Source organism: Chrysemys picta, chromosome 1 (assembly GCF_011386835.1).
Source record: "Chrysemys picta bellii isolate R12L10 chromosome 1, ASM1138683v2, whole genome shotgun sequence".
NCBI lineage: Eukaryota > Metazoa > Chordata > Testudines > Emydidae > Chrysemys > Chrysemys picta.
The window spans coordinates 237,980,333-237,994,403 of NC_088791.1; the positions used below are offsets into that span (position 1 = coordinate 237,980,333).

General features: G+C 41.7%; 1 protein-coding gene across 1 annotated transcript; it reads left to right on the forward strand.

Moving 5' to 3' along the window:
- Positions 1-929: 929 nt before the first annotated feature.
- On the forward strand, positions 930-13,338 carry PDCL3 (phosducin like 3). Its single transcript, XM_008167388.4, has 6 exons — positions 930-1,174; positions 4,184-4,316; positions 6,951-7,041; positions 7,887-8,030; positions 8,884-9,092; positions 11,540-13,338. The coding sequence occupies exons 1-6, from the start codon at positions 1,169-1,171 to the stop codon at positions 11,680-11,682; spliced, it is 726 nt and encodes a 241-aa protein (XP_008165610.2). The 5' UTR covers positions 930-1,168; the 3' UTR covers positions 11,683-13,338.
- The last annotated feature ends 733 nt before the right edge of the window (positions 13,339-14,071 follow it).

A 14,071-nucleotide genomic window follows, 5' to 3' on the forward strand; every position in this document is an offset into this window, starting at 1 on the left:
ATTCCTCTTTATCTGTGAAGGGGAGGGCTAGCAGATAATTCCCCCAGGTTGTCTCCAACACTTCTTGAATTGAGATTTTGATAAATTCAAAGGACATTTTTAATACTGACAGCCTAGGATCTCCACTCCATTGCACTCCAATTGAAACCAGTTAAATACCTGGAGAGGGTTACTCTCTCAGAGTGCGGATATGTTTGGCATTCTCTAGCCTAGCAGAATCCACTTCATCCAGGCTTGTGAGAAGGGCCCTGAGCTCTGATGTGTGAGGAGACCGCTTAACAGGTAACACTAGAGTTACAAGGGAAATTAGAAAGAGGAGTACTTGTGGCACCTTAGGGCTGGTCCACACTAACCCCCTACTTCGAACTAAGATACTTCGACTTCAGCTATGTTATTCACGTAGCTGAAGTTGCGTATCTTAGTTTGAACTTAACGTGGGTCCAAACGCGGCAGGCAGGCTCCCCCACTGACTCCGCGTACTCCTCTCGCGGAGCAGGAGTACCAGCGTCGATGGCGAGTATTTCCGGGATCGATCCTGGATCAATTTATCGCGTCTAGACAAAACGCAATAAATCAATCCCAGAAGATCGATTGCTTACCACCGGACCCAGAGGTAAGTATAGACGTACCCTTAGAGACTAATAAATTTATTTGAACATAAGCTTTTGTGGGCCACAAGTACTCCTCCTTGTTTTTGCTGATACAGACTAACATGGCTACCACTCTGAAAAGGGACATTATGAAATCCTTGATTAAGGCTGGACAGGGCCGCCCAGAGGATTCAGGGGGCCTGGGGAAAGCAATTTCAGGGTCCCCTTCCATAACAAAAAGTTGCAATACTATAGAATACTATATTCTTGTGGTGGCCCCGGGCAGCCCTGGGGCTGGAGCCCCGCTCACTATGGCCAGCACCCCCTCTCTGCCAGCCCCAGAGGACACAGCCCCGCAGAGTCCGAATGCGAAGTGGGGGATGATCCTGGCTGTCCCTACAGCCCCTGTCTGGCCTTACAAGGCTACCCCGGAAGCCGCCGCTCCCGCCGCGTTACACAGTTCCTGCTCCGGGGCCTGGCAGACAGGAGCGGCACGCGGGGGCTGAGCGTAGCCGGGGGAACTTGCCCTGTGGCCGGCCCCAGAGAGGCGCTGCTGCTGCTGCAGTTTCGGGGACACGATGCAGGTGAGGCGCCGCGAGCGCCGTGGGGAGGTTCCCGGGAGGCAGGCGGCGTTCCTGCCTCGCCGGCCGGGGGAAGGGCTCGCAAAGCCCCCGCGCTGCGGGCTGGATCCGGCTGCCCCTGGCGGGGATCGGCGTCGCCTGGCCCCAGCTGCAGCATGGCCCGTAAGGGGCCTGCTCCGCTCGGCGCAGCTGGGGGCTCGCTCGGGGCCTCCCCTGGGCAGGGCGCCGCTGTGCGCTGGCCGGGGCTGCAAGGAGGAGCCGCCCCCCCGTGCTCCGCTAGCCGCGGTGCGGGGGAGTAGTGCTGGCCGGTCATAGCCACATAAGGAGCGCGGTGCGGACTCGCTTTGCCCTTCCTGGGCCTCGGGTTACAACGTTGCATGGGGGATGCTCCTTGTAAGGGGGAAAAGCCTCCGCCGCGATCCCCTTCCGCCTGCTCTGGGCACGCGTCTTGCATTGCTAATAGCCCCCGGGGGGGCCTGCAGCATTGGGGCTGGGCTCCCACACGAGCTACCAAAGCGCCAGGACAGGAGACTTCAAGAGAGAGGGTGGGTGCGGTGACATCGGCTATTGGACCAACTTCTGTTGGGGAGAGACAGGCTTTGGAGCAGCCCCGAAGAACAGCACTGAGTGGCTCCCAGGCTTGTCTCTTTCGCCAACAGAAGTTGGTGCAATAAGAGATGATCTCACCCCCCTTGTCTCTAATATCCTGGGACCCACACAGCTACAGCAATACTACAGGAAACTTCAACTCTATCAAAACACACTTCCCAGGCTCTGGGCTGAAGAGGGAAGGGTGGAGGGACAATTCTACCAGGCCCTGAGCTCAGCCTGACCACAGTCATATTTATTACAAAATGTAAAATTCCAATACTGCCTCAAAATAAAGCCTAATTGTATTGACTTACCAGTGGTCTTACTCCCAACAGTCTTATGATACTTGTTCTTAGCATTGTGTCTGCCCCCCTTATTTTAAAACACTATCTGTGCTCATGTCCCATACGGCCCTAGAATATATTAATGTGTAAACGGTGACTTGACATGCACTGACAACATGCTTTGTCTTTATTTTGATGTCCTGTAAAGCATTGTCTGCCACAAGGTCTTGTAGTCAGAAAGGTGGATGTTTATGTAAAGTGTGGTCTTAGTCTGAACTATGAGTGGCTGGGTAGCATTGTGAAGTTGATTGTTTATTGTCTCAAAGCTCAGATGAAATTTGTTTTGGCTTACAAGGAAAAAAGAAGTTGGTTTGTTTTCCTAGGTGACAGACTTACAAATACACCCTTGGCTCTGGAAGCCTACTTGGATTGTTTCTGGCTTGTGCATCACCACCAATAATACAATTTTGCTGGCCAATTTCTACCTTCAGTGGCACTTGTGCACCTACAAAATTTGATGGTGCAATAGGAAATGATAGTGCTATTGATCTGTGAGACAGAATGATAGAGCCCATCTCGATCTTCCAAAGCTATATTGCTTGGAGAGTTTATAGAAGTACATCTTGCATTAGTCACCCAAGTAATCTATACAGATACTGAAGTGATGCGAAACATGCAAGTATCTGAGTGACTCCCTGTATTAACAAAGTAAGGAATCATTAGCCCCATTTTATAGACTTGAACTAAGAAAGAAGGAGTCTATGGCAGAGCCACTAATTGAACCTATATGTCCTCAGTCTAGTTCATTTCCTTAATTACACACTGCTTGTTCAAGTACATGTGGGGAGCAGACGTCTATAAATCTCAAAATAAAGAAAACCTAAATCAACTCCTGTGACTCCCACAATTTTATTATAACTCCAAGCTGTATAGTATGTGTTATGTGTCTGACCTCTGTTCAGCATTCCTTTGTCTTATCCTGAGAGGGATACAAAATCACTTTGTTTCTGGTTGGTGGTGGCTGTATGTATATATGTAAGTATTCCACAGTATGTATGTATTAAAAACAATATTTTTTTTTACAACTTACTTTGATATCTTTCTATCAAGATAGTAAAACAAACTGTTGGAAAAGTTAGGCATTGCATCTAAATGTTGCCAATAAACAATAAAACATTGCAAGAACAGACTTTTTTAAAAAAAGTTCCTACCTGGAAGAAAATGACAAAAGTACCTACTGCTTATGTTTTGCTAGAATCCCAAACCTAGTATATTCTGGACCTTACATTAGTCCTTGTCTACACACACATTTATATAAAGGTGTGTTTGTTTAAACCAGTACAAAACCCTGTTTTGGTTCAAGATGCTTATGTAGATTTAGCTAAACTTGATTCCGTAGTGATTTGAGCTAAACCCAAATAAAGTGTTTTCACAAACTGGTGCAATTTTAACAAAATTGGTTTTGAAATCTATTTTAAGTTAAACTGGTGAAACTTCCTTGGGTTGAAAAAGCCAATGTGGCAGGAGTGATTATTGGGGGACTGCCATTTGCACAGTTGGTGAACATTTTCTGACTGGAAAAAAGGAAATTTTCTTTTCTTTTTTTCTAGCTAGCTGTACCCATAAGGAGGTCATAGGTTCTGTGACCTGTGTCGTCTTTTTTTTTTTTTAAGCAAAAGCAAACTCCTGGTACCGACAGACACTCTGCTTTCTCTCTCCCTGCCCTCCCACCCAGATCATTTCTCCTTTCCCCAAGTAATGGAGTTACAAACTCTGCTGCAGCATTTTTTTTTTTTTTTTTTTTTTTGAGACCCTGCAGAAGCCCTTCTGTAGGGTTTTGAGGTAGGATGAAAAGGGGTGAAGCAAGGTACCAGCTTCTTTGCAGGGCACTATCCCCTGTTCAAGCCTGAACAGAAGTCCCATCAGCAGGAGAATGTGTGTGTGTTTTCTGTTGCACGCACAACAAAACCACTACTCCAGTAATGTTGTATGTCTCTGGGGGGAAATCCTCCCCCCACCCCATGCGCATATCCTCCCCCTCAAAAAAAAAAAATTTGACTGGGGCTCTGTTGTGGAAGTGATAGAAGTGTTCCTTCAGTTTAAAACATACACATCCTCTGTTCTGTTCTGTTTTTAGGACCCCAATGCGGATACAGAATGGAATGACATTTTGCGTAAGAAGGGCATCCTCCCTTCCAAGGAAAAGCCAAAAGAGCAAGAGGAGGCAGTGGAGGAGCAGGAGCAGCAGAGACTTCAGCAGAAGTCTGTTGGTGAGTGATCAGGCAATAAGAGGCAGCAGAAAGCTAAATCCCGAGCTGCTTCTGTATTAGCGTGTCCAGTCACTTTAAAATGTCCAAATGAAAAACAACCTTTTCTCCTTGCATCTGAAGAAGTGAGGTTCTTACCCACGAAAGCTTATGCTCTCAATACTTCTGTTAGTCTTAAAGGTGCCACAGGACCCTCTGTTGCTTTTTACAGATTCAGACTAACACGGCTACCCCTCTGATACTTAACCTTTTCTCCTGTAACTTAGGGAATACCAAGAGTAGAACTCATCTGACATGTTTCGCTTGTTACAATATAGCAGAATTGCAGAATTCATTTTTTTACAACTTTGGCAGATATTGATCGTTTTAAAGCAATTTTTAGATTTCTTTTATGGATATTGCGGGGGGTGTCAGACAATTATTTTGTAATAGAATCTCAATTTCTACTGTCATTAAAGTTAAAGCTTTATGAACCGTTAAAAGAGAAATTGTGAACATCACATGTCAAAATATACAAAATAAATATCCTTAAATCAACAAGTCATACATGTTTTTCCTATTCATTTACTAGTCCATTTGTAACAAGTCTAAATCACTGGATTTTGACTCTAATAAATTCTCAAGCAGCATTTTTCTTTCTTTCTTTCCAATGTGATTTATCGTCTATGGGGGGAAAAGTTCATTGGTTTGTGTGTGAATCTATGGTTATGACACTAAGCACCCCCGAATTCACCCCCTACACACTATTGTAATAATCTTTGTACAAAATATGCCTTGTGAGGTATCACTTGAAAACTCATAGACTTTAAGGTCAGAAGGGATCATCATGATCATCTAGACTGACCTGCATATTGCAGGCCAGAGAATCTTGCTTACCCACTCCTGTAATAGACCCATAACCATAACCCATAACCACTGTTTCGTTTCTTGCATTTGTTCAGAAAGTAGATATTGCTGTTAAGTTTTGCTTCCTTTTCATCATGTTGTGGAGTTTACATTTCAGATGGCTAAATTTGATATCTTCCATTGTTGTATGTAGTATAGTTGTAGCCATGTTGGTCCCAGGTTATTAGAGAGACAAGGTGGGTGAGGTGATATCATTTTTTTTTTTTTTTTTCTGGACCAACTTCTGTTAGTGAGAGAGACAAACTTTCCAGACACACACAGCTCTTCTTAGCCTAAGAAGTTAGCATTTATACTAAGGGATCATGCAAGGCAGAGTGGCCCATTAACGCCTCTGCAGTCATAGGACAAAAAGTGGGGGTTAGTGGGTTACAGATTGTTGTAATAAGTCATAAATCCAGTGTCTATGTTCAGTCCATGATTTTTCATAACTTTGCTAGACACTAATTTAAGCTCCCAGGCTCATCTTTTGAAAGTGTTGTGCAGGTTTCCTTTGAGGATAAGTACGGATAGGTCAGTTATAGAGCGATCGCTTTGTGGAAACTGCCAACCTACAGGTGATAGTGTGTTTTTGTCTTTTATCATTTTCCTATGTGAGTTCATTTGAGAGCATAGTGATTATCTGGTTTCACCCACATAGTTGCTATTGGGGCATTTCGTGAACTGGATGAGTGTGGTAGACGTGTAGGATCCCTGGATCTTGAAAGATGTGCTTTGGTGAGTGATGATCATTGTAGCAGTGGAGATAAGTCTGCAGGTTTTGCATCTGTTTTGGCAGGGTTTGGTGCTGTTTTGAGTTGGTGTGTCCTTGTATGTGGGGAGCTTGCTTCTGATGATGAGCTTGGAGAGGCTGGGGGGTTGTTTGAAGGCCAGAAGAGAGGGTCAGGAAAGGTTTCTTTCAGGATGGGGTCCCCATCCAGTATGGGTTGTAGTTCATAGAATCATAGAAGATTAGGGTTAGAAGAGACCTCAGGAGGTCATTTAGTTTGATGATACCCCATATGGGTTCTAGTACATGGTGGTAGGCGGTAGGCTACAACAAGGGGAGTGTGGTTGGAGTGGGTTTTGTTTCTATATTGAAGCAGGTTCTCTAAGGCTATTTGGGTAGCCCATTCCATGATGCAATCTACTTCTCTGGGCTTATTATTCTGCTTATTCATTTTCAAAAGAAACAGATATCATTGTCTAAAATAAGGTTTGGCTTGGCTATTGTTATGAATTTGCAAAATAGTCAAATAACCCTGGGATAGAGTCAAGGGAACAGAGCTGATGATGGTGTGAGGCTGGTGACTGTAATCCTGAATTTCATGACTTGTTTAAATTGTTGGAACCTTAATTGTAATGCAGTATGTATTTGTTCGTTGGGATCACAGGATAATCAACAAGAACTGATGCTTAGAAGTAACTTAGAAGTCACTTTAGTAACTTTTTGATCAAGTATTTGCAGTTGCATCCCAGATATTTAAAACAGTAAATCTGTGGAGTGGAGTGTGGATAAAGTTCTACCATCCCTCTTCCAGCTCAAAGTGCTGAGTCTGAGGGTTTCTCAACTCCCTTCTCCGATAATTGTATGTGGTCTTACTGTGTTATCTTGTTCAATAGCTTAGAAAAACAGCAGAAAATAACATGCATTTTCTCAAGAGGAAAAATGCATGATGTGGGGTTACAAACTTGCACAGGTTAATCTTCCTTCTCTAGTGGAATATTGCTAATCCTATATTTCTCCCACTCCAGTGAAAACATATGAAGACATGACTTTGGAGGAGCTAGAAGAAAATGAAGACGAGTTTAATGAGGAAGATGAGCAAGCTATCAAAATGTACAGGTGAGAGCAGCTTGCAGAACTGTCTAAATGAAACTATGTTGGTTACCTCCTTACACACTAAAACAATGCAATCGGATTTCCATTTTCCTGAAGAGAAGGGGAGGAAGGCTGTGCTTAATAAGGCCCAAGACAGGGAGCTGGAAGGCCTGGGATTTGTACCCTAGTCTGAAAGACTTCTTAGTATCCTTAACTAAGCCACTTGGGTCTACATCTTGGGTAGCCTATTTAGGGTTCAATTTTTCATAGATACTCTTAACACAACCCAAGTTGAAGTCAATGGGTGCAAAGATCCTATGCAAATCAGATCTTGGGTTCAGCACCTAACTTATTGGAGACTTCTAAACATTTTGGCCTTAATGAAATTGAGGCAGAGAGATTATGGGTCTGAATCTCTACCATGTTTTTACTTGAGCAGTCATTTATATTGGTTTAGTGTGGGAGTAAAAAATCTCTGTCATTCTGACTTGGTATTATTTTGTATAGATATAAATGACTGCTCAAGGTGCAGGATAGTGGAGAGCTCGTCCCTAAGTATTTTTAACTATTTACCTCTATCTCAGGGACTAAATATATTTTTATGCACAATGTCTGAAGTTGAATATTGTGACTTTATTCCACTATGATACAAACATTAATCAGTTTTAGACTGCTCTTATATTTAAATGCAAAACTATGTAAATTCTCCTTCACTACCCTGGTGCTTAGAGACCTTTATAATTCATCTCTGCAGACTAGGCTTCAAAACCCGTGATGTTGATTGTCTAATCATCTCTGTTATACAAGTGTATCTGTTCTCAAGACTGTTTGATTTCTCTGCTCCCATCTTTCCCCTCCTTGTTGTGTAGACAGCAAAGGATAGCAGAATGGAAAGCAACTCAAATAAAGAACAAATTTGGGGAAATTCTGGAGATTTCAGGACAGGATTATGTTCAGGAAGTTACCAAAGCTGGCAAGGGTATATGGGTAATCCTGCATCTTTACAAACAAGGGTAAGTAAGCTGTTTTTAAACAATTAGCATTTTCAGATGCTATTAGTGAACAATGCTAATACCTTTAGACAAGTGAATAACTGTGTTATGGACATTAGAATTCTGGAATTAATTCTTTATCAGTTAAAATGAAGGAAAACCACACTCTTTATGCTTATCGCTTACGACCAAAGTCTACTGAAACTTCGCTACAGAGAGCTTCTGGGGACAGACTTAATCCTTTTCTGTATAAAAGCACTTGAGGCTATGCACTCAAGCTCACCAGCTCTACCCAATGGAGTTCTATGTGGCCCATCTTCTCTAGCTGCACAAAATTTGGGTGAGCAAGGTACTCAACCCCACTGACATTACAAAATAGCTTTTCAAGGAAGTTGTCACTACTTTGGAAATAAATCTCTGTGTTATAGAAATGATTCTAAAAACTTGCTTGTTCGTTGTCTTTAGTGTAATTTAAATTAATCAACTCTTCACAGCACACAATATTTTGCTTCATCTTTTTAACAATACAAATAGAAGTTTGATTCTTTTCTTTAAAAAGCTGTTATTTCTCTCCACCTCGTGTCTACTTTTTTAGCATGCACTAGTCACAGAAGTGGCATCTTGTAAACTAACTTTGTTCTATAATAGAGTGGGAAATCTTAGTTCAACTACTGTAACAAATGACTCTAATGGCTCTAATCTTATATGTATACTGGAGTGATGGGCACTGTAGTAATATCTATACATTGTTTTATACATTTGTATTTCCATAAGTACTGTTCAATAGGTTGGTATTTCTAACTTTCCATGTGGAAGGGACTATTCTTGATATTCTATCTCTTAGCTCTTCTTTTTATCTGTTTTCTTTTAACAGAATTCCCCTCTGTACCTTAATAAATCAGCATTTGAGTGGACTTGCCAGGAAGTTCCCAGACGTCAAATTTATCAAAGCCATTTCTACAACCTGCATACCCAACTACCCTGATAGGAACCTACCTACAATTTTTACGTACCTTGAAGGAGATATCAAGGCCCAGTTTGTTGGGCCCCTGGTGTTTGGTGGCATGAACCTGACAAGAGACGGTAAGCAGCTGCATCTAGTATCTTGTAAAGGAAAAGCAGAATGTCGGTAACCAGTTTAATTAATCTTCCCTATGTTATGCTTGCACTGACCCTCAGAATGCACGGGCTGGGAATTGGTGGCAGGAGGAAAAGAGTGTAATAGGTCATATGATTATTTACATTTCTCATGTACATCTTCTGATTCAAGAGTATATTTTAAGCAGTAAAATATATACACACTTTCTGTCATTTCTTCCCTCCAAAGTTGTTTGTATTCCCTGACCATCCTCCGCTTGCTTTATAACCTGTACTGCTTGGTTGTGTGTTCTTAGAGTTCTTCTCTCTTACCTTCCTGACCCATGGACTCTGTTTCTAAGTCACTATGCCCCTAACTCCCAAGAGGCAATGTTTTCCCTACCACCATTGGGGCTGGGAGCTTGAAGATGCACTGCTCTCTCTCCCTCCTCCTTCTCCCCGCTGCTGCATCTCTGGCAGTAGCTGGGGTCTCTCTCATCTCTCTGAAGTAAAGTCTGAATCTGAGCTCTGAGAAGAAGTGGTGTAGTCTCTCATAATTCTAGAGTGGGGCGGGGGGCACCTACACCAGGTGCCCTGTGGGGGTGAGGCGCTACTTTTTCTCTGGGGTTCAGGGCTCAATTTAGCCCATATTCCCCGGTGGCAAATAATCTGGGCACAGGCCACCAGTGTTGCTGAACCTTTTAACATACTTGATGCAGATGTTTGATAAGCATATCATACGCTCTGTACATGAGGTCTGACAAGGTATTTCAGCACTGAGTGTTTTTTTCCTATGAATGTTGTTGTTCTTCAAGCTTGTCTGAAAAAGCATTTCTTTGAAAGTGAAGGGAAGGGGAACAAAATTCTTCTTAAACGGTACATCAAGATGAAGGATGTCAGCAGTAAAATGATACTTCCTGCATGTTGGAAACTGAATGAAACCCTTTAGCCTGATTTAAAAGGGGATTTTATTGTAATTAAAACGATATTGTTAAATTTCCCAATGGTTCTCTCCAGTTACCTTTAAATAAATTTGAGGGTGCCGAAGAAGTACACCACCAATAAATGGCATTTCAAGTGCTGTATTTAACTATATCACTTAGCTCTTTCGCAATAGCATGCAAATAGACTTTCACTAATCAAAGTCGTGGTTTAACTAAAACCCTGGTCTTTTCACATTCTCTGTGTAGTACTCGACAGTAAGCGTTCCTGGCTTTCCAGTGGAAAATTCACTAATACCTATCTCATAGAACTGGAAGGGACCTTGAAAGGTTGTTGAGTCCAGCCCCCTGCCCCAGGGATCTGGGGCAAAATCAGTACTTGGTCCTAAGTGGCCCCTTCAAGGATTGAACTCACAACCCTGGGTTGAGCAGGCTAATGCTCAAACCACTGAGTTATCCCTCCCCCATCATGAGAGCATTGCTTTGGGAACAACTACATCTAAATGTAGAGATTGGCTAATTATACATCAAAGTGAGAAATAATTAAAGGTTCTATTATTATCAGTTCTCCATTTCTAAGAACATAAGAATGGCCATACTGGGTCCATCTAGCCTAGTCTCCTGTCTTTCAACTTTAGCCAGTGCCAGGTGCTTCAGAGGGAATGAACAGAACAGTGCAATTTATCAAGGGATCCATCCCCTGTCTTCCAGTCCCAGCTTCTGACAGTCAGAGGCTTAGGGACACCCAAAGCACACATCCCTTCATTTAAAGTAATTGGCATCTACAGTAATTGATTTTCAGGTTCCTGGGGATAAGTGTTATACTCCCTCAGGTTAGTCATCACATAAGGTTCACCTCTGCTCTCTTTGAATTCTTTTTCTTTTGGTCTATGAAACGATGTGATTTATCTGTGATTGAGGAGAATGTGAGGTTATATTCATTTCCTTTTTGTCTAACAGAATTAGATTTTAATGATTGGATTGCCAGCAGGACTAGGAGAGAGGCTTCTGCTGAATGTGTGGTATTGACTTTCTTCCGCTTTGAGGAAGTAATCCAATTTGAGCCTATATAATAATAGGCCTGCTATCAGGAGGGAGATCCTTCTCTTGTAAAGGAACTAATCAGCGCAAGGGGTGCGGGTAGTGGATGAATTGTATTTTTAAAGTTTCCCTGTAAAAATATCTAATTCAGATGTGCAAATGGAATTGTTGCAATTTTTTCCTTCTGTTAAGTAATCTATTCTTTGTCTCTTCCTACCACTTAGTCATTATATAATTCAAGAAACTTTTATCCTCTCGCAGTGTTTTCAACAGCTGGAGTACACCACTGATTAGTCTGTATCATACGTGCTTTAAAATTCACAAGACAGTCTGCAAACACAGTGTGTAAAATGTTGTATGTTTCATATAGTAAAGGTTTTGTATGCTACAGAAAAGAGAAGGCTGAGCCTGAAAGAGCATACACTGTTCCTCCAACCTCATGGGGCATTCTTTTCTCTTAATTCCATGTAGAACTGGAGTGGAAGATTTCAGAGACGGGTGCCATCAAGACAGATCTAGAGGAAAACCCCAGGAAACAGATCCAGGACCAGTTGATATCCTCAGTCAGGAGCTCTGTTCCAATAAGGAGGGACAGCGACTCTGAAGAGGATTAATTCCTATACCAACGTGTAAGATTGATACAGTACATTTTCAGCCAAAGCTCATATCCAATATACTGGACGAAACCCAGCTGTGACACCTTAATCTTTCCACTGAGGGCTCTGTATTACGGAAGAATAGATTTTCAAGATAGCAGTTTTATTAGCAATTTCAAGCTTTTTATCTGTTACAACTTTGTTTAAAATCCAGAACAGTTTGAAAGACTTTTATAAATGGAGATACAGTAAATCTTACCCCGCGTTTTGAAAAATAGTTATAGTAGGAAGAGTGATCCTTTTTCCTCTTCTTTTGGTAAATCTTTGTGACAGAGAGAGAGGCTTACAAATTTAAGTACCAAATGGACTGGTACATAGTGTATTGATTTTAAGTAACTTATATTCATGTAAATAAATTATACATATCTAAGTTACAATGCACCATTTATTGCAACATTGCAGTAAGTTCGGGCTTCAGAGTCCTTTTGTTAGCCTGTTGTTTATCACGATGTCTATTCTGGGCATTGAGAGAGGCAAGCTTGCCTCCAGGACAGTCTCTGATCTGTAGAATACTCAGTTGACTAAGGCTATAACTTTATCAAATTAGTGTAACTACCAAACTGGTGCCTCTTATTCAGAATGGCAGTGATGTTAAGAGTTGCCATTTTTTTTATATTAAAGTAAAAACTTTGCATTCCAGCGTCTGCTACAAATACTACTTGTTAAACTAGGAAGCCCTTGGAGGAGGAAAGAAAAAGTTAAAATGCCATCCTAATTATAGATGTTTTGAAACTTAAGAAAGCTGCATGGCTGTTTCAGATTGGGCTTGCTGTCCACCTACACTTCTCATTTGTCTACATGTGTATGCTAATAAGCTGCACATGACTAGGCTAACAAGCTGACCCAAAGACCTTTTGTTATGTCGCTGATGGATTCTGTGGGAGTATAGAATTTAGCATTTAATAAGTATAAATCCTTTTGCTTTGCATTGCATTGAGATTAGCCTCCAGAAGCTTTCATCTTGGCTTCTTCAGCTTGAACCCTCTATCTGAATCAGTGGAACTTATTTTAGTTCTGCTATTTTAAATAAATTACATATTAGGTTGTAAGATCTTGGTGCAGGGACTGTCTTCCTGTGGGGTTGAATAGTGGCTAACTCAAGGGGACTCTGATCTTTTGGTGCTACAAATAAAGAACAAAGATATAAAATTGCTCTTGGTCTCAATATTACTCGTGCATTGTTGGGGTATGGCCCCCTTCTTGTATTATAAAAGGGTGATTAGAAGTTCCTGATTTACTTGTTTAAAATTCCAACATTATCAGTTTTCACCCAATTGAGTGATCTGATTGAACATAAAAACTCAGTTGTAGATTAAGCTTGTCTATGCAAACAAACTTCTATTAACACAAACACTGAAATACTTCTCCTTGTATCAGATTATTTGAGACCCGTCTGTGTACTTGACTGTTTTGTCTTTGCATATCTGGAGCAATTCTTCTTACACCTTGTACAGCACAGACAGGATCTGTATGTTGGAGAGAAATTCTTCCAGTGTGTATTGAAGAGCTTTGGTGCATAAGTATAAATGTTGATTGTGCATCGTATTTGAAAAGGGGAGTGGGAGGGTTTTATAAATGTCCATCTGAAGTAATAAAACAGCAGTATACACAACATCCCCTGTAGCCTATCCAATGTGTGTCCTGTACTCAACTAGTCAATTCTCCTTTTTCCTCCATCCCACACAGTTAAAAAAGTAGACCCAGAAATTAAACATTCTTGGTTACTTCCTCAGCCTTGCACAAAACACTTAAACCTGCTATTGGCTTTTAAACCGAATGTGATTTTAAAGGAAACACCTTTTCCACACCTGAAGAAGAACTGTTGGGAGCTCGAAAGCTTGTCTCTTTCACCAACTGAAGTTGGTACAATATAAAGTATTATCTCACTTACCTTGTCTCTTTAAAGGAAACAGTTATTCTTATATTCATATCTGACAAAGTTCAACCCAGCTGTAGGAGATACTGCTTCCCACTTAGTAGAGATAGTGTATTTGATGGTTCCTAAATCTTTGCACCCACAAAACAGAGGCCCAGTGTGGTTTTATATTAGGAAATAATCATTGATATTTTACAATAAACCGCTCTCTTGGTCAGTGGGCCCAGACTGCTCAGTGGTGTAATCCTGCTACAAAATAGGCCTACAGTGTGAAGGAAGTTTGAAGTCTAACCAAGTATTAAAGGGTAGTATGGACTTACCACAGGACTGGCAGCAAGAAATTGCTGTGCTCCAAGTCCGGGTCTGACAAGGACTCTGATCTCCTTTAACTTATGCACACATATATCCAATAAACAGGAGCGCCTATTCCTGGCTCAAGGTGGTCCTCTCCAGTTCTTAAATATACATCAG

What these genes read in the sequence shown, in the direction of transcription:
- PDCL3 (XM_008167388.4), top strand. An exon ending in CAAGCTATCAAAATGTACAG is followed by an intron (nt 7,042 to 7,886) that starts GTGAGAGCAGCT and finishes CTTGTTGTGTAG; the next exon opens with ACAGCAAAGGATAGCAGAAT. An exon ending in CATGAACCTGACAAGAGACG is followed by an intron (nt 9,093 to 11,539) that starts GTAAGCAGCTGC and finishes AATTCCATGTAG; the next exon opens with AACTGGAGTGGAAGATTTCA.